The sequence below is a fragment of the Corvus hawaiiensis genome, chromosome 6 (genome assembly GCF_020740725.1).
Source record: "Corvus hawaiiensis isolate bCorHaw1 chromosome 6, bCorHaw1.pri.cur, whole genome shotgun sequence".
NCBI lineage: Eukaryota > Metazoa > Chordata > Aves > Passeriformes > Corvidae > Corvus > Corvus hawaiiensis.
Window position 1 is genome coordinate 7,251,218 of NC_063218.1, and position 21,106 is coordinate 7,272,323.

The 21,106-nt window shown below is 43.9% G+C and overlaps 1 protein-coding gene across 5 annotated transcripts in view; it reads left to right on the forward strand.

The window, feature by feature from the left end:
• Positions 1-21,106, forward strand: part of ZBTB1 (zinc finger and BTB domain containing 1) — a 31,120-nt gene that overhangs the window by 3,486 nt on the left and 6,528 nt on the right. For 2 of the 5 annotated variants that reach the window (XR_007204422.1, XR_007204423.1), the window contains exon 2: positions 9,353-20,781. Coding sequence is in view for 2 of the 5 variants with exons in the window: in XM_048307901.1 (XP_048163858.1) it covers positions 9,373-11,264 (1,892 nt within the window). In the remaining 3 variants the exon portion in view is untranslated. Of the gene's footprint in view, positions 1-299; positions 8,794-9,352; positions 20,782-21,106 lie in introns of those variants that run through there. The other 3 variants (XM_048307901.1, XM_048307900.1, XR_007204424.1) reach the window with 2 other exon arrangements.

Consider the following 21,106-nt stretch of genomic DNA (forward strand, 5'->3'; position numbering starts at 1 on the left):
GTCCCTGGCCGGCGGCCGGCGCGGTGACCTTGCGCCCGGCGGCCGGGCAGGGCACGGCGCGGGAGCGGAGCGGCGCCGCGGGGACTGCGCGGGGGCTGAGCGGCGGCGCCGCGGCGGCGGGTCCGGCTCCGGCTCGCTCTTTCCCTCCCTCCTCGCCTCCCTCCTTCTCTCCGGGGGTCGCGGCGGTCGCGCTCCACCTGCGGGGCGGCGGGCGGGGGTCGGGGGGATGCCGCGCTGGAGAGCGAAGAGCGGCCTAAGGAGGTGCAGGGGCGAGAGGCGGGGAAGGGAAGGGCACTGCGCCGCCCGCGTGGCTCCGGGGCTCGAAGTCGCGGTAAACACCTCGAGTGCCGCTATCGCGCCTGGCCCCGGCCCCCACGGTGGGTCCCGCCGCTTCTCTTCCTTTTGTCTTCACAAAATAAACGGCCCAAAACTTCGAGTGAGTTGCGGTAGTTTAGCGAAAAACGGAGTGGAGCTGCAGCCCGGGGGGAATGCTCCACCCTGCCAGGCGGGAGACTTGGGTTTCACTCAGGGCTGGCAGTGCGCTGGATCGCCGTGGAGGCGGCTGGAAAGGAAGGGGAATACTTTTGTCACATAAAAAACAAGCCCCGTACTGCTCTGGAAGCGGTGTGGAAAGTCTCGTTCTTTAAAGGACTCCTCTTTTCTTCTCGGATAGAAAGGTAGTTGAAGAGAGTAGAGGAAAGGGGACTCAACACGCTCTGAGTTTGGGGCTGCGGTTTTATTCCTCTCTCTTTTTCAGGATTTTTTGTAACTCAGTTTCTCAAGTTTACCCTGTTTCAGCTGATACAGGAGTGCCGGTTCCTCTTGACACGTAGGCGTTGGTAAACGGGTAGCATGGCTTGGATGCTGCTTAATATTTGGATGTTTACTGCCAGGTTGTCATTTGCTTGTATTATTTCCCTCGCACTTGAGTATCGCAAGGTACAGCATGCACTGCAAAACTATCCGGGGTTGCAACAGTGCGGTGTTCCGTAGGCATTTAATTACACTAAACAAACATTCCTTTAATTAAAGGTGTTTGTTTAACATTCCTCATTACAGCTCTTGGAAAAACCCACAGAGCAGCCGTGAGCAGGGGGATGCGGGCTTCTTGTTTTTACCGAATTACAAGTTAAGCTTTCATGGCGAGCGGGGGAGAGGCGTTGGGACCATATGGCCATGGGGAAAACCGGCCAAACACGAGCGGTTGCAGAGATTTTCCTAGGTAGCAGCAGCACAGCGAGTTGACAAGATTGTGGAGAGATTTTTGGATGGCTGGCCAGAAAACCTGAGGAGTAACAAGTAGCATTAGTTGCACTCTGCTGCTGTTTTGAGGTAGCAGGGAACCCAGCAGGCACCCACTGCGAGGGTTGGATGCAGGTAATGAAGATGTGGGTTGGTGCTGCGTGGGAAGCTCAGAGAAGTAATAGAAGCCACTTCTTCCTAGTAGCCAGAAAGTTTTGTGTGGAATAAGATCACAGACTTAACAGATGCTTCAGCTCTGCTTGTACAAGTCTTTCCCTTCATCAGATACAACCACTGTTGTCACTGGCACAGGAATTAGCAGCGATTACATTGAGAGTGCTCAGGCCAAACAGGGATTTGGGTTTTTAGATGCTTTCTTGCTTGAATGTGAGTGGCTGCTTCTTTCACAGATTTCTGTTCTTGCTGGTGGTGGAGAGCCCTGGAAATCCAGGATGGACAAAGCCGCAGTAGCTATTTACCTGCTGGATGGAAATAGAATAGCTGTTCAGAACTGAGATAGTGAAAGTTTCCTGATAAAAGCCCGGTGTCCTTTCTCTTAGTTGTTACAGCTGGGCCTCTTACTAGAGTTGTTCTGGCTGTCACACACATGTAGAGTGAAAAGCCATGTGTTCATTTTTCACTTTGGCCAGTGGTTCTCCAGCCGCTGGGTTATTCTGCCCTGCCTTAGCTTGGGAATGGTAGACACCATCACCCAAAGAGTTCTGCTGCGGACACAGCATGTGGGCACAAAAGCTGACATAATTTGCATGAAGACCATTTATATCCTCAAATTTGTCTGGTAATTTTTTCTTTGTGCATGCAGTGTCACTGCAAAACTCCAGAATTCACTGGCTGTGGCCTTTTCTCCCCCATATTAGACCTCTTTCATTGGATGAAGACCTTAGTAGCCTTATTTTTATTTTTAGTGTGCTGAAAGTAAAATGTGAAGCATTTAAGACCAGGAAGAGTCAAGAAAACCTGTAGTCTGATCTGTGTGTCACAAGTTACTGTGCTTCATTCATGTGCATCCAGCAACTTGTTACACCAAAGTCTGACCTGTATTTAGCCAAGGATCCTTTCCTGGAAGGCACCTGTGACTTTCATTTGAAGGTCTCAAAACGTGGTTAAACCACCAAAATGCCTCCAGAAGTTTAAAGTTGGTGTAACTTGGAGAGCCTAGATAAAAAGGCTCATCTTTCTGCTACAGAGCATAAATTGGGTGTTATAATTTTGTTCCCACTAATTGTTTCTTTTAAACATATCATTACTATGTTGCCTGAGAACTGTAAAGGTGCCAGATAAAAGATAACTGTGACTTTCTAGAGTCAACCTTTGTGGCTAGCAAGTTACTTTAAAGGACTGCATAAGGTCTCTCTCTAGGACTTTTACTCCCTAGATCTGATCTAAAGTTCTTTGAAGTTGAGATGGGGCTTTAGCACAAACTCAGTTTTCTTATTTTTTTCCTGTCAAGCTGTATTCCTTGTCTTTTGAGGAGCGTTCTTACCTAAGACCATGTAATGTTCCTTAACTAATTTTCAGTTAGCAGTTGAGAAGCATAACTTGCTAAAATTTGATGTCTGTTTCTCATTTGTGGACATGGATGCTGAATCAGCAGAGAGCTGCTGGCTGAGCAGTGGAGAACAGGGGCATCCAGGAGCTCTGACAGCTCATGTTGGGGGCTTTGGAGCATCTTCTCTTCCCCTCATTCAGATCTAGCCCAAGTGCCATGAAACTTGTTCCTGTACATTGTCCAGGAGTCTGTTTAAAATGAGCTTCAGCCATCGGGATGTGTCTGAAGATGAGTATCTGCATCATTGAAATCATTTTCCCAACTGGCATGTCTGAAAGGCAGGTGATTGGAAGGGCTGTGAGAGGAGGATAAATTATACCTTTAGTCCTTCATAGCCTGAATAATGGAGCTTAATTACATTTTCCCTGGCAGTACATGGAATTCCCATAGCTGTTCTAATTTATGAGCAAGGCTATGCTTGCAATGCAAACTGATCCATACTCACTGTTGAGATGGACAGTTGTTACCTGGCCCCAAGTTCTTCACTGTTTTTTCAGTGTTTGTGTAAACTGAGGGACCCAATTCTCTGTGGCTTCCTATTGGGTATATTTAGGTAAAAGTTGTAACCTGTCGGCAGCTCTGTGGTCAGTGCAGTAGCTGAACACATAAACTTCTTGGGCATTGTGTGGGGAATTTATACTTGTTCTGTAGGATTTTCTGCAGCATGCCAATGCTGTCATTTTAGGAATCCAGGCTTTTTGGTAGATCTGACCCACAATGGCAAAATTAGGGGGAAGAGTTCTTGGGAACCCGCACCAGGGTGGGATATGGAGAGAGACGGCGATGGGGGATTTGCTTTCTGATCCTCTTGTGCTTGCTTTTTGGATAACTGGGCGTTGTTTGCTTGAGGTTTTCCAGTCTCATTTTCTATTAGCACTAAATTCTCCACTCATTTATTACACTTTTGTCTGGCCTGTTCTTGGTTTCCAGTCGCTAAGCATGTAAGCGCTATGTTTTTGCCTGCTCAGCAGTGGAAATGCTGGGTTTTGAAAACCACCTACTAATTTTAGGAGCCGAAAGGCTCCTGAATTCTGAACCTTGTGGTATGTCTGTTTTAAAGACAGAGAAGTTAGGAAAAGAACTTCACTAGTTCTTTGCTTGAGGACTTTTTTTACTTCTTTTGTTTTAAAACATCTCAGAAAACTTTGAGTGTGAGGAAATGATGGCATGGAGCTGTAGTAAATACCTGTTTTTTCTTGTTAGCAGACTTACAAACAACATAATTGGTTAGTGTAGTATTGCAACTTAACCTTGTTCACGGTCACATCTGAATAGTATCTAAGTGGGGCCTCAAAAAAAAAAAAAGTCTGGTGGCAGACAAGCTTGAATTAAAGCATGGCCATGTAAAAAGAAATACTTACTAGGGAAATAAAATGCATATGGAGACTTGGAGTTTGACTATCAGAGTGAGAATACCCAAGTCAAATACCTTCAGTTTTCATATCAGATGCTTTTCTAGCACATTATTTCAGAACACCTCTGCATCATTCAGGATTGCTTACACTGTGGCCTGTGCTGCATTCACCACACAAATCAGTCACCGCTGAAGATGGAGTTACTTGGGTTCCTTGTGGACTTGTGAGCTTGGTGCCTCCAGGATTTGGATGCTTCACAAAGTGTGCTAGTCCACTGGGCAAGTGGCGGGTGATTCTCCTCTCTTTGAAAAAGAGGATCAGAAATAATTAAAAACTTTGGATTGACAAACTCACCTGCATGGAGCTTTAATTTTCCAAGATACTTGGTGTTTAATACATATAGAGGATAGCTCTCTCTGGCCTCAGTTGCCACCAGTGGTGTTGACCTATGTGAATAAATTGGACATCCAAAAAGTGCAAGCCAGGCTTATTGAAAAAAAACCCAAACCAGAAGGGTTGAAATTACTTGTCCTGGCGTTGACAGCACTGGGAGGATGTTCTCCAAGCAATGTTCATTGCTGTGAGATCCTGCTTTTTGTCCCCCACCTCTCATTCACTTCACATCCTCCAAATGCTTGGCCAAATGAGCAGGGATCTTGTCTTGTGCTGCTCAGATCCAGGCCTGGACAGATCCAGAGGTTGTGCTGAGTAAGGGAAATCTTGACAGGAGGGCTGGAAGAATATACTATGAAATATATATTATATATGTATATATACATAACATATGATAGGTACATAAACAGCAGCACAATTACTCCTGCATTAATCAGCATTTCTTGTGTATACACTTAACTTTGAAACCTTGAATTTTCTGTAAAAAGACCTGTTTTCCTTCTAATACCTGCTTTTTTTTTTCCTAAAGCAAACTTCAGAAATAGTTTGCAATACTGATCCACCCACATGAATGATAAATGCAGATTGCTGCCATTTTAGCAATTAAAGTAACAAATAATGATAAATTACCATTTTCTGAGAGCTTGTTCTTGTTGGGAAGGAGTTTGTCAGCAAGCCTGTCATGTTTGTTGGTGGCAAAGGGATGGCAGGATTGGGAATTTGGGGTGCAGTTCCTGCTCTGAAGGCGTGAATGCTGTAATTGTTTTCCACCCATTCCCCAGAAACAGCTTGTCTGTGTTTTTTACCCCTTGTGCCCTAGGCCCTGCAGCCTGGCTCTTCCCAGCTCCTTGCCCAAGTGACTTCTTCCCTCCACTGTTTAGACCCTCACTGCACCCATTTTTAATTCCCACTGCTGCTTCCTAATCCTAGTCCCCCTCCTCTTGGCTCAGCACTCCGCTCCTAGCCTGCCTCTCCTTTCTCTCCAGATTTCCAGAGCATTTCCGTCACGTCCTTCTTACATTTCCCAATCTCCCTGTGTTTTCACTACATCCCCTCCTGGCTCTGGCTCTCCCTCAGTCAGAACTGTCCATCTTCTCCATCAGCTACCAGAAGGGAAGCTGAGACCCCATGGCAAGTGGTGGTGTGGAGCAGTCCCCAGGAGGCTCTACTATCAGCTGTGACTTCGTGGAGGTGGCACATAGAATCATGGAATGCTTTGGGTTGGAAGGGATCTTTAAATGCCATCCACTCCAACCCCCTTGCAATAAACAGAGACGTCTTCAACAAAGTCAGGTTGCTAAGAGCCCTGTCCGACCTGGCCTTGAGTGTTTCCAGGAATGGGGCATCCACCACCTCTCTGGGCAACCTGTGCCAGTGTCTCAACATCCTCATAATAAAAAATTTCTTCCCTCTATCTGAATCAATTCTTTTGTAGTTTAAAAGCATGGCAGAGCTCTGTGCAAAAGGGGATTTCACTGCGGAGGGCTCAGGCACCTATATACTAAGCAGCTGCAAGAGGATGAAATGTTCTCAGCGAGGCTATAATCTGAAGTTTTAATAACTACTAACAAAAATTTTAAGTGTGAATAAACTGATAATTTGTATCTTCTCCCCCTCAAGCATATAGCTTGGCCAAATTCAGGCAGATTTTTATATTGTGACAACATATCTAAAACATAATGCTTTCTCCCACATAAAGTGTCTCTTCAAAGATTTTGGAAGAGAAGCTTTTATTTTTAATTTCTAAATGAAAAAACCAATAATCTGCATATATGAAAGCTTTTTCTTAGCCTCATTTTTGGAACCATTTTGGCTGAGCTTTTCTATGGAGGAAGGAAAAAAAGTAATCAGTCCAAGGTTTCAGAAGGAAAGTTTTGCTGTTGCTGGTTGAAATGTGTTGAAGTTGTAAATAGCCCAACACAGGCTCTCGTAGTGGCAAGTTACATCCAGCAGGTTAATACAGCAGCCAGAGGGAGGATGCCAGGAGTTTCATTAACATAAATAACCTCAAACACTCTGTTTAATACCTACATGTAGTACTACTGTGACAGAGGCCAAGTACATATCAAATCCAAAACCTTGACATCCTACTCAAGCAACCTCATGCTCCACCCTTTTTTCCCTGAGTGGTAGCACTGGCAGTGGGTCATTGTTGCAAGTCAGGATCCATGTGCTGAAAGCTTTGCAGGACATCATCTGTCAAAAGGAGAAATATCTTTTACCAGATTCAAAGAAGAAGACCTGGAAAAGGCGAGTTTTTGTGCTGTCACTCATTGTTCCCGCCATCTGGAAACAACCCCGTGTGCAGGTGCCTGCAGACAGTTTGTGACCACCTGTTTTGTACAGGCTTGCTGCTTGTACTGCTGTTTTGCTATTGGAGGACACAATGGAGTATATCTAGTGTAAAAAACCCACAATTAAAGAAAACATTTGCAACTTGCCACTTTATGAGGATGGGGAAGTTAACATGAGCTGTCCTGAGCCTTTTCTTGTTGTGTTGGCAGCTCACACCAAGAGGCCAGTCGTGCCTTTGATGGCATCATCTCATTTTCTCATTGGTTTTCACTCTTAGAATGTGAAAGTTGAAATTAATTCTTTATCATTATGCAGCTGCTATTCTTAGTACAATAGACTGAGTTACATTTAAGCATCTAATGAATTGCCTCAAATCCAAAACACGTTACCACTTGAAAGAATATGAAGTGCACTTTTATTATTACTTGATGTCGAGAGCTTTGCTGTTTTTCACAGAAACATCTGAAATCACCCAGTGGCATAAACAATAATCAGTTTCTGTAGAAAAGATGTGAAGTTGTTTCAGAGATTCTCCTACTAAAGCCACTGCCTTGCAAGTTAGTAAAAAGACATTAAGCGAATTCCATGCAACGAGTTGCATTTCTGCAGTGGACACCACTGGGCGAAACCAGTCTGAGAATTATTATGGCAGGGTGCTCACCTGGAGTTCTGGGTGTGAAGGGTTGGGTTGAGAGGAGAGGAGCATCTGCCATTCAGATGCCTGTCATCAGTGTAGTTCAACCCAAATCTCAACGTTCCTCTTGCCAGACAAGATCTTGTGGTGGTGGTGATCCACAGGAACTGCTGTGTGAGTTGGCAGTAGGGAATATTGCTGGGTGGGGTGAGCATGTTCTTTTCTCGAGAGCTTGCGAGCCTTTCTGCTGTGGCAGTCCTTTGTGGAATGAAGAACGGGGACTTAATGTTAGGTTTGCTACTTAACAAGCCAGGCAACGCCTATGACTTGCGAATTCAACACTAATTGTGGAATTCAATTTCTCTACCCACGTTTCCCCCTAGGAGATGTAAGCTGTTAGGAAAATAAGAAAAGTGGGGCATTTTTGTGTGTATTGTGTTCAAATTTTGGACAGTTGAAAGAGTGGTTGCAAATCAATCCATGCATTTCACTGAGTCATAAAATGCCCTTTAGTATATGTTATTTGCTAGCCTGTACTTTAGTTGTACAAACCTCTTACAATTATTTGCATTGTTTTCAGTAACCTTTCAAAATGTTAAGAATCCTCCTTACTGCTTTATGTTTTTCATTTCAGTCAGGGTGCTCTCTATACCCTCTTCTGGTTTCTCACCCCCTCAGCCTGTGCAGTTAGAACAGATTATGTGTATCAGTAAAGGCTGTCCAAAGTGAGTCATGACTAGGTTTGGATCTGGCCACATTTGTTGAAGTTTATCTTTAATCAAACGCACACCTCCTGTATGCAGTGCATTTCTTCTGGATTTTTTTTTAACATAAACCATGATATTTTCTTCCTCTTTTCTCTTGAGGACGAGTTAGTCCTTTCACATAGAGCAACCCTCAGCACTGGCAGACCTTTCTCTCTGGTCTTTGCTGAGGCTTCATTTCACCATGGCTCCACCTCTGGCTTGCTGGTTCTCTCAGTTCTCCATTGCCGAGCTTTTCTTTGTCCGGTTTCCCAGCTACGTGTTTTGGTTACATTTCAGTGCTCTGAACGAGTGGTTTTGAGAGCAGTTGGAGGCACGGCGTGCACCACTTCCTGCCTCTGCAGTCCCTGTGGCTGTCACGCAGCTTGCCTGGTCACCATCTGCAGCGGGCTCGAACGTGGGACGTGCCACCACAGCCGGGCTGCCCTCTGCTTCTGAGAAGGTGTTTGAGTTTGCAGTTCCTGGTTTGCAGGACGCCTTGCAGAGAAAGTTGAGATGATCCCTCAGCTGCCATGAAGAGCGAAATGTGGAGTAGCTTGTGTGGGTGCTCTGTTGTCTCTTAATTTCCTTTAATGGGGAGGGAAAGACCAGTTTGAGCCTGGCTTGGTTTCCAGTGTGCGTTGCATCATGTGCCCATTGGACTGACAGGTAAAAAGGCAAGTTGAGACTGAAGAGTGGTTTCTGACAGCCAGCTTACCTTGTATAGGTGTTGTCCTGGGGCCATCTTACAGAAGTCTACCTTGTGAAGTTTTTGAAGTTCTGCGTTCAGAATTCATATCTGAAAATCTTGACTGTAGGACTTTGAGATATATTTGCTAATTTATATTCTAGCAGGGTAGCTCTGATTGACGTGTGTGCTGGTTGTGTTTATTAGTTTACTAGTCTTGTAAGCCTAGTGGTGAGCACATGGAATTACGGATGTTTTCACTGGCATCAATATTCGTAAGTAGTTAGCAGCAGAGATCTCCAGACAGGAAGCTGTACCGCAGACTGGCAGAATAGGAAGATCTAGAGAGCAGAGATGGCAGTTCCTCCCTACATTTAAGTAGGCTTTGGGTTTTGTACTCGTGATTTAACAGATACCTTTTTCTTTATGCAGGGCTGTAATCGAAGTACAAGATGGCAAAAACCAGCCATAGCAACTATGTCCTTCAGCAGCTAAACAAGCAAAGAGAGTGGGGCTTTCTGTGCGACTGCTGCATCGCTATCGATGATATTTATTTTCAAGCACATAAAGCAGTCCTTGCTGCCTGCAGCGCCTATTTTAGGATGTTTTTTATGAACCATCAAAACACTACATCCCAGCTGAATCTAAGCAACATGAAGATTAGCGCTGAATGCTTTGATCTTATTTTACAGTTCATGTATTTAGGAAAAATTATGACAGCCCCTGCCAATTTTGAGCAATTTAAAGTGGCCATGAACTATTTACAGCTATATAATGTACCTGAGTGTCTAGAAGATATACAGGATACAGACTCATCTAGTTTAAAATGTTCATCTCCTGCTTCTAGCACCCAGACTAGTAAAATGATATTTGGTGTGAGAATGTATGAAGACGCACTTGCTAGAAATGGCAGTGAAGCAAACAGGTGGGGCATGGAGCCGCCAAGTTCAACGGTAAATACATCCCATAACAAAGAGCCTGACGAAGAAGCTTTGCAGCTCAACAGCTTCCCTGAGCAACTGTTTGATGTCTGCAAAAAAAGCACCACGTCCAAATTCTCTCACACGAAAGAGCGCGTGTCACACTCGCGCCGGTTTGGAAGGAGCTTCACCTGCGACAGCTGCGGGTTTAGTTTTAGCTGTGAAAAGCTACTGGATGAGCATGTGTTAACATGCACCAACAGGCATTCCTACCAAAGTGCCAGGTACTACAGTGCTGAGAAAATGGACTTTAGTGAAAAGAACTCTACTTCTAAAATGATCTCCACACAAACAGAAAAATACAAGGGGGACTCAAGCCATGCTGTGGACGATTCTTCATCTCCCGTGTCAAACATCACGAGCAGGAAAAGCAGCACAGTTGCCTCTGAGACATCAGGTGAAGAAGGAAGTAGAGCCTCTGAGAGGAAGAGGATTATCATCAAGGTGGAGCCAGAGGACAATCCTACAGATGAGCTGAAGGATTTTAATATTATTAAGGTGGCAGATAAAGACTGCAATGAGTCTTCTGACAATGATGACCTGGATGATGAACAGGAAGAGCCGCTTTACAGATACTACGTCGAGGAAGAGATGAGAGAGAAGAGAAATGCTCGGAAGACTCTAAAACCTCGTTTATCCATGGATGAGGATGAAAGAAAGTGTTTGAAAAGTCCACGGCACCTTAACAGCAAGGCTTCTTCAGTGCAGGAAGATGTGGAGAATGCTCCCTGTGAACTTTGTGGGCTAACAATCACTGAGGAAGATTTGTCCTCTCATTATTTATCCAAACACATAGAAAATATATGTGCTTGTGGCAAGTGTGGTCAAATACTGGTCAAAGGCAAGCAGCTACAGGATCATGCCCAGACCTGTGGAGAACCCCAGGATCTGACCATGAACGGGATCAGAAATTCTGAGGAGAAAATGGACTTGGAAGAGAACCCCGAGGAGCAGTCAGAAATAAGGGACATGATGTTTGCCGAGATGCTAGAAGACTTCAGGGACAGTCACTTCCAAATGAACAGCCTTCAGAAAAACCAGTTATACAAGCATTCTGCCTGTCCTTTCCGATGCCCTAATTGCGGCCAGCGTTTTGATACTGAAAACCTAGTGGTTGAACATATGTCAAACTGCCTGGAGCAAGATCTGTTCAAGAACTCCATGTTGGAAGAGAATGAGAGGGATCACAGACGTAAGCATTTCTGCAACCTTTGCGGGAAAGGATTTTATCAGCGTTGCCACTTGCGGGAACACTATACCGTTCATACCAAGGAAAAACAGTTTGTTTGTCAGACATGTGGGAAGCAGTTCTTAAGAGAGCGCCAGTTGCGGCTCCACAATGATATGCACAAAGGCATGGCCAGGTATGTCTGTTCCATTTGTGATCAAGGAAACTTCCGAAAACATGACCATGTACGGCATATGATATCTCACTTATCAGCTGGAGAGACTATATGCCAGGTCTGCTTTCAGATATTCCCAAATAATGAGCAACTGGAGCAGCACAGGGATGTTCATCTGTATACATGTGGAGTATGTGGAGCAAAATTTAATTTGAGGAAAGATATGAGATCTCACTATAATGCCAAGCATTTGAAAAGAACATAAGCATAAACATACTGTTAAAGCATTAAGTTGGCAGCAGAGAGAACACCAAAGCAAAGCATAAGTATAGTAAAAAATTTGAAAAGGAAAAAAAAAATTTGAAAATAAGTCTCTTTTTTATTATTTTTTTAAGACCCTCCTAACCATAGGTGTCTATCTAGGCTCATTAAGTATAAAGCTTTGAAAAGCATAATGTGTTTAATTATTACATTTTCACTGTTTCCTAATACCAGTTTCTGTTCTTAATTTTATTGTTTTACTACGTAGATATACAAATCATTATTTTTAAACTGTAGATTAAAAGCACAATGTTACCCCTTCACTGACTGCTATTAAACAGTTCTCGGATCCATGTCCGTAAGATGAGTGCTTTAATATTTCCATGTGTTGTTTCTTCATGTGAAAATTTTAGATCCCAGCGATTAATGTGCAAGAACATAATTGTTCATAATCCCCAAATTAATTTTTGAAATGAAAAAAAAAAAAAAGAAAAAAAACAAACCCCAAACCAGCAATGCCAAGAAATAATCCTTTGGTCCTCTGACTCTGCTGCAGGGGCAGAGCTGGCTGTCCTGGTTCCCTGCTTCTTGGCTTTGTTGGAAGGTGCATCCCAGGGGTGTGAGCACATAGGCTCAGTTAAACCTCACAGGCTCGGGCTGGTATGCACAAGGGGGAAGGGACTTAATGACTGTCGGGATAACTGAGGGGTTCCAGCACAGTGGTCATTTTCCAGATGGGAAGTCCTAGCAGAACTGTACAACTGATGTTGGCCTTTCTTTCACTGTCTGTACCTCTGTGGGTATATTTAACTTGCTTATCCTAACATACAAGGGAGGAGTGGCTGTGGTGGGTTGCTAGGAATGCAGCATGGCCATGTGCACTGAAGACTGCATTTTCAGCCTAGCTGGGAACTGTGCCTTGCTGCTTGTGTTGGCAAGTTAAAAGCAGGATGGGTGTGAAGATAGTCCCATTGCTTGGGACCTTAGGGTTTTTTTGTTTCTTGTTTTCATGACACTTTATGAATGTTCTGTTTTTCAACAAGAATATAACAAGAAAAGACTGCAGAGTTTGCTTAATAAATGTAAAGATACTTTATGCCTTTTAAGATTCCTTTCTGATTCTAGCAGAGCCCTAATCTATGCAGCTTGTCTCTTAATTGAATTTAAAAATCTTACTAAGTACCAGCTGACACCAATTCAGTGAGGCACTTTGGCCTTTGAGAGAGCAACTGGCTTTGACTCTTAGGCACCAGCTGTCTAAACCTTTGTTAAGTGTGTGATTTGTGATGGGGTGGAGGAAAGGATCCTAATACGTAATCGTGGAAAAAACAAAAAATAAAACCTAGTTGTACTTTCTCCCAGCAGATCTCACTTTATCAAAGAGGGTGGTAAATGCTATTTCCCACTGAGCTATGGAGGGAGGAAAGTAATTTAGATCAGCAATTAAGGCAGTTGGATTAGATGATCATTGCAGGTCCCTTCCAACTGAAATATTCTATCACCTCATGTGCCAGTGGTGGGGTTGAGAATATGAGCCAGGAGCTGACGGTCTAGTCCAGGGCTTTCACGTGCTTGTTTCTGTCAGAGTTGAGTTTCATTCCTTGTTTCTTGGGGATTATGAGGGGTATCAAGTTTTAATTTTAGACTATTCAGAGACGTGAATACAGTTCAGAATCCCCACTTTAACTGTTAAAATTAGTGTGAGTTGCCTTGCATTTATTCAGTTTTAAATGTGCATTAGGATTTCTCTTGGTCGGCAGACATGTGCATTTCTGCAGTGATGGAGAAGGCTCCCCCACCAGCCCTTGGTCCTGAGCCATCAGCTGCTCCAAGGCACCAACTGCTTTGGGTGCAGTTTAGTGGGCTTTTAGTGTTTTGCTTACCTGCTCAGTCCTTTGTTTTCCTGTATGATGCTGAAGCCAACCGAGTCCTCAATAGCACTGGGGCCAAAAGTGCACAGGCACGCATACACTCCAGCACTCCAGAGCTGGGGGGTTCATACACTGCACACAGTGACTCTCTGACATGCAGGTTATCTCTCACAGTATCAGCTGGATTGGGAAAAGCAGTCAAGGGAAGTGAAGGAGAACTGGAAAGCACTGGGGCAACTGGCAGGAGGGTCTTGTGGCATTGGAGGAGTGGGAAGACTGAGTGGGAGAAGAGATCCTGAGTGTGAGGGAGTGGCAAAGGCAGGCAGGCAGGATTAGAGCAATGCAGTGGGAAGCAAATCCCAAAGGTGGCGTGGAGCGGGTGGCTGGAGGAGTGGATAAAATGTCCCGCCTGTGAGACCAGGGTGAGGATGACTCAGCTTGGCTGGGGAGCTGTGGGCCTGAGCCATGAGCTCACAAACGCGGGTTGCGTACCAAGCACGGCCGGCCCCGCTGCCCACAGCTCTGCAGGGGCACAGCACAGCCCAGATTAAAGACCTTGTCGAAAAGCAGGAGGTGACCTCTGCAATGTAAGGGATCAGTCCTGAATTCAGTGAAGGGCTAGGGGTGATTTATGGAGCCACCTGCTCAGGATCAGGAGCCCTTGTTTACAGCCTATTGGTCTGAACTTGACCTAAACATGCTTCTTAAAAAATTTGACTTTCTAGTGTAAGTAGACCTGCCAACTACAGAAGTTAAATGGAGAAAATGGGAATGATGGTATTTACGTGTATTATCTAAGTTTATAAACACCCTGAGTACCTCTGTTTTTCAGTTATGTGTTGTAGTAGCCTTTCAAAGTAAAGTTTGTTAAACCTTTCCAACTGAACTTGAATTGATGTTTTTTTTCCTGTTCTAGTGGAACAAAACCCAGTGCCTTGGAGTTCACACGTATTAAAGTCCATGCTAAGGCTCACAAAGAGCCTGAATTGCACTGCAGGGAATCTTAAGAGTGGATCTATTTACATGTAGGCAGAGAAAATCAGAATGACTGAAGTAGCCTGAGCAGTGATCAAGGGGAGTATAGGAGAACATAAACAAGTCAGCCTGGCTTGCAAGTAGATGGGTATTTACATAGATGAGTATTTAAGGTGACATGTAAAAGTGTGCAGGGGAACAGCATGGGACTGTTAGGGAAAAGGCCTGGAGTGACAGGAGGAATTTGGCTGCTGTGAAAGGGGAGAAGGTCTGGGTGCTGAGGCAGCCTGGGGCTGGCTGCTCCTGAATGTTCTCCCCAGAATGGGACAACATCTGCAGGAGAGTGAAATAATGGTGTTTCAGTGGTCCTACCATGACAAAAATGATTTAATGTGGAGACAGAACAAAAGCAGACATGAAAAAAAATCAACATCAGTTATCCTATAAGTTTTGCTGTTACTTAAAAGATAGTGAACGGGAAGCAAAAATATTTTATTTAAGAGTTCTTTTCCTCTAATTTATACTTTCCTGTTGCCATAACATTGTTCCTTTGAATCTCCTTAGTGAATGTTAGCGTGTAAAAGCACTTAAGGATCTTTAAAACTGGAGGTGCAAGCATTGCACAAGGCGTAGCCAGAAAGGAAAAGATTTGCTGGATGCCCTAAGTTATATTTTAAAGTGATTTGCTATTCTTATTTTTGGAGGACCTCTCTGTGTTCTGTTGTTTTTCTCATTTTGGCAGTGCTACGGGCCGCAATCCTAAGAATTTCTAAGTGGCTAGTCTAGCTCTTAGCTTTCAAGATTTACTGGAAGTTTTAAAAAGAGGGAATTCATGAAAACACCCGGTATGAGCTTTAAAATATCACAAAAGCTGTTGAGCTTATTTTTCAGTATCAGAGGAGATGTTTAAAATGTTAATGTATATATATACTTGTAAATGCTTCCTGCTGACTTGTTAGTTCAAAGAGTATTTACATTTGTGTATAATGTTATTTGTAGCCAACAGGTCTGTGGAGAAATCTTGATTTCAATAAATAGACTATCATGGAATTCTAAGAATTTATGCTTTAATTAGGGGACTTCTCTATTTAATATTTTCAGTTGATGTAAAACGTATAATTTAGCATATTTTTTATTCAAAGCTGAAAACAGAAAATATATTGCCCTGGCGAATATATTAAAAATACATTGTTATAAAAGTGAATAGTTTGACTACACGATTGTATTTGAATATTCTAGTGCTAAACCATCAAGAGTTTTGGAGCTATTGGTGAGGACACAAATTTGCTCCTGGAGGCAATGCCACCTTGAGCCCTGGCAGCCCTTTACTTCTCCCCATTAGTTTCAGCTCTCCTCTCCCCTGTGTGCCACCCTTTCCATTGTCAAAAAGCACGTATCTATGTAGCTTCACAATGAACTGAATCAAGCAATGGGCTTTTTTCTATTCCCTGTGGGGCTGGTTTTTGGCTGGATCAGTTCCCCGCTGTGCTTCCCTCTCCATCTCTGTGTCAGATCTTGTGCAAGCACTATAGAAGGGGTGGCACAAGGGGAGGAATGAGTAGCTCGGAGGGGGCTTGTTCGCTTAAACGAGCTGCACCAGTACTCAGAGCATGTCCCAAATTTAACTCGGTCTCTGTCTCCCCCAAGCATCCTCTGGGAAGCTGAACTCTTCACATTCATCTTCTATTTCCTGATAAGGAAAAAGGCAGCCCAACCTCTTACAAATGAGACACATCTCTGCTATCTGCCCTCTTTTTGAGAACTGGAAACCTTCCTGCATTCAGCTCATCCCACAAATATGCTCTGGAGCTTTCTTAGTGTTTCTTGAAGCAGACTGGGTAGTGCTCCGTGCCACTGGGTTTGTGTGGTTGGCCTGGCCCAAGGCCAGGAATGAGCTGGGCCCCTTGTCTGGCCAAACACCAAGGAATGGCTCCCACCTTCCTCTGGCCTTCCTGCCCTCCAGCTGTGGGCCCAGATGCAGCTGTGGAGCTCCTCTGTTGCCCTGTGCCCCTCACTGCTTTTCACAGTAAGAGGAGACAGTCGTCTCATTTTTGGTCTAATGCTGAAAGCTCAGGGTAATTCCGTGTGTAAGTTTAGCTGATGCTGGCAGTATCTGTTACTATCCCTGTGTACTTCTGACTTTTAAGTGCTTCTCAATCTCAGAGAGTTAAAAATCAAATCTTCTGACTTCCCTAATTCTCAGCTGGTTTGATGCTTGTTGCAGACTTAAAGACCTACAAGATGAAGCATGACTAATTTGACTTCATAAAGTCTGCTTAAGGCTAGAAATTAGGAACATGTTTTCAAAAGCTGACATTTCTGTAGTTCTCAGCTATAAACCAGTTTTCTGTATTTTCTTCCAGCTTCCAAAAAACTCCTAAAATGTTGCTGTGCAGTGTATTCTTGAGACGTGTGAGTAGGCTGAGATTTTGTAGGGGAAAGATGCCAAAAATCAGGACACATTTTATAAATTAAGTGTCTTTTGCTACTTTTACAGCCACTTCCACAATTCTGGAATTAATTGTGATTTGATTTTTTTAATGCAGAAAGACAAACCTTAATTTGTAACAGGGCAGCAGAGCTCATGACTCAGGAATCACTTCATCATGACTATAAATATTCAGCCCTGAAACAAACAGCCCATGTTCCTTTTCATGTACTTGAATGACCAGTGCCAACTTCATAGGAGAAATGCTATCAGATCTTTATTTGGGTTATTTTTGCCCTCAAATATCTTACAGGGTGGGGATTTTTAAATTAATTTAAGACATAAGAAAACTATGTTGTGCATCATGCTTTTAGAGAAACTGCTTTCAGTAATTCACGCCGATTCCCCATGTAAGAGTGGTTGGAAATGTGTTTTTAAAGTTTCATATTAATGTATTAAAAGGAATATAACAGAATTGTGAAATGAGAAATCCTCAGATAGTCCAAGGCCAGGCTTTGACTGTTTCTTTTGTGTAGCCAGCATGGCACACCTCACCCCACCAACCCTGAGGTTCAGACGTGGTCAGGATCTTTGATTCTCTTGCGAGAAAATGAAAAGGTTTAATCCTTTCCTGTGCCTTCTGGCATACTAAAAACCAGAGTAAATCTTCCTGCAGCTACAACCACAAAAACAATGCTGCATCTAGAATTTCCGGTGGGAGAAAAAAAAAAGAAATAGTTCAAGAACTTCCCTCTCTGACAAAGTCCTGCTGCATTTATTGTTTTCACTCAAACTCAAGTGTGATTTGCATCAGTGAGATTTTGGGGTGTACTTTCTTTTGTTTGCACATAAGACGTGATTTCAGATAAATATATCTTGTAGTTCTGTAGACATCCCTGACAGGGAATGAGAGCATCCTTTACAGGCCTCTAAATCCTGGAAGCTTTGTAGATTACAGGAAATCCACTGGAAATCGGGACTGTTGTAAATCCTTGGTTTCTCGACTTGTCTGTCAGGAAAAGTGCCACCAGTGTCAGCAATTGCCAAGGTCTCTGCAGCAGCCGCGATGCCAACACAAAAGATACAAAAATCAGTCTTTCCCCCTCTCTTCTCCCCCATCTCCCCTGATGACAAGGTTACTATTTTAAAAACACATCCTTTTGGCTCTTCTATTTGCCTTCTGTTTTAGAAATGGGAAGATTTGCTTTCTTCCTGTTTTAAAGCAATGACTAGGGCTAAGAAGTTGCCTTTTTTAATAGTTCTCACATGTTCAGTTGAACTACACACCTCAGTAATACCTGTTCTCTCCTTTTTAGGTAACCATCCCACTGCGGGTGGTCACCAGAGGGACTTCTGCTTCTGACTCCCCAGAAAATGAATGGGAGAAATAACATACTGTCCTTCTCTCCATGGCAAAAGCCCCAAAGAGCATGAAAGTTTGTGGAAATGCAGATAAGCTGGCTAAAAATAGAGTTTGCTGAATACCATAAATTGCTTTTGGTTTTGGCAGCAGATACACCAGACTTCTGGTATCAGTTACGCTCCTCTTACACAAGTTGTTGTTAGGGCTTTTATTTAGGATGCTAAAGGTGGTGCCCTGGTTTCTTCCCTGCCTGTGGGTTTCCTACTGGTACCTACCGGTACAGAGTCCCAGCTTCCAAACTACTGAGGTTCTGGTTTCTAGCTATTGGTTATTGAATTACTTATGCAAATCAGAAACATTTTAAGAGATAAAATCTAAAGTATCCCTCCTTTGGGAAAAGGATAAATACAGTAATATTGTAGGAAGAGGAAATACAGGGTCGGATCTGGTGAAACTGATGAAGAAATTATCCTACAGCTCAGGAGAGAGCTCAGATGTCTGAACTACATTGTTATCAGGTGGATTTAGTAGAAGTTGTGTACACTTACATATGCTGTAAAATATGACACTTAATAGTCTGCATGCCTGGAAGTCTGAGGGTTAGCCCCACCTAGTCTGCTTTCAGACAGATTGTGTTTCACTTAGATTTTACTGGCCATTGCTGACACGGTCAGTTCTGCCAGAAAAGACAGAGGTCCTTATGCAGAGTAACTTAAAAACTGGCAAATAACTCAGTCAAGACACAAGAGATTTTACAGTAATTGTTACAGTTCTTTCAGTTTTAGTTTGCTGTGCAAAGAGTTAAATAGTTCAAAGGCAGTTTCCTTTGGAGAATGTTTATTTGATCAAGTTCAGTGTGGCTTAGACCCCAAATAGCAATACCAGCTTCAAACAGAGCACTACTATGAGAGAAGGAATAGCCTGTGGCCTTCCAGACCTCACAAGCTATGTTGGTTTGTTACACAGAGTCAAAACAAAGATGTGCCTTAGAACAGATATACATTAACTCAATGTATTTCACACACCACATCTTTTATCTCCCATCTGCTTCTCTCCCTGGTCCTTTGGGCTGTGACAAAATCACTGAGATCCTGGATGAACTACAGACTCCTCAGTGAAAAGTATATATGATGTGATTGGACCATCCAAGCTACTTAAATTGTTAGAGAACATTAGAGGAGCTACTGCTCCTGTTTACTAAGTCTGAAGTATCCTTTGGATTTTGGAACAGTGCTTATCTTTGCTTCTTGGTTCCCTTTACATTGCAGGAAGCAGGGTGAGGAAGAACCCAGTGGGTGCTTCTCTTAGATGGAGCCTGGAAGATCAGTCTGAGGGGTCTTGTTGTTTTGTTTTTTCAGGTCCTTAGCTGGCTGAATCTTCAGACTTCTAATAAATGCACTAGGCCTTATACAAGCATTATTAATGCATGATGAGATACACCAAGTTCAGCCACTGAATGTAAGAGTGGAACCCATGCAGATGCTGTTAGCACAGGAACCTGGTATCGGGCCAAATCTGGAGAGTTATCTTTGATCTGTCTCCAGATCCTCCTTTTATTTGAAAACATCCAGCTAATCACAGACTTCCTCTGACTTTGATGAAGTGGAAGGAGCCGCATCCTCTGTAACCTCTGGGAAGGGCTGGAATTCTGCAGACGCTCAGAATGCGGGGATGGGGCTTCCGGCGCCATCTCGTGGCATCCAAGGGCTGGAATGCTTCAGTTTGCCGGGAAGAGGGTGAAGCAGATCCTCCCGGCAGCTGTGCATCCCCAAACAGCTCCTGTGCTTCGGGAAGCTGGGCGATTTTAAGGTCTGCGAGGAGGGCACAACGTTTTATCGCTAATCTCCCTTCCTGTGGGCTACAGGCTCTCGGCAATGCCAGGAGCTCTGTGTGTGCTACACCCCACCCCACCACAGTTGGCACTGATTAGCAGCGTTTCTGCTGTCTCATCGGAAAAATGTGATTTAATACTCACAGGCAGCCCACCTTCCCGCACTCAGAGGTGGTCCCACACAGCACAGCCGATGTATTTGAGGGTGGTGGTGGAATGGAGCTCAGTCGAGTGTGTGAGTTGTGTATGGTCTGCAAATGACAGAGATCTTGGACTGCAAAGTGCAGGCCAGCATGGTAATGAACAGCAATGTTAAACACTGATGTTGCCTAGGGAAAAACAGTGCTCACAGGCTTACTGTAGTTAGAACAGCTTTTTTTCTCCTTTGTTAATTTCCAAAAAAAGAAAAAAAGGTACTTCCTGACCTCTGAGCTAGTCATGTAAGAGTTACTGTGCAATAACAGCACCAGTCCAGTGAATTGCCCTCCAAGATCTTATGAATGTGTTAGGCAGACACATGGCCCTGCTGCCAGAACCAGCAGTACTTTGAAGGTAGCACTTTGCCCAAGACCTGCTTCCCCGGTTCATATTGCCCTCATGGCACAAAACAAAAGCCTTTTTGCCCACCATAAGTATGTGACATGGCACAGAGGGCAGGTAAAATACCAGACAAGCCTGGGCCTGGCACATGCAGTGAGTGAGGGCCTGGCCACGGTGCACACCGAGGTGTGGAGCATTACTCGAGGCTTTCCTCTCAGAGGTGTGCCAGGAAATTCAGCCCTGAGCTGGCCTTGAGGATGCTCTGGCAGGTAAGTAATGCAAAGAGCTGCTAAACCTGGTGTCATGTGCAGCTTCCGCAGTGTAGACACAACCACTTGTGGCAGCCAGGGCTGCCACAGTCGCATAGAAACACCGAGTGTAAATTATCCAGAAGCGGCACAATCATATGAGTTACTAGTTAACTCAACAATCCAAGGTGCAAAAATATACTTTGTACAATGTGATTTACACATTCAAAGAAAGAAGTCAAGTGTACAAAAAAAACCCCAACAACGCTGAATATTGTCCTCAAAAGTTACATCCATGCATTTCCAATTTCTTGATTGTTCGTATTGGGCACAAAGCTGCTCATAT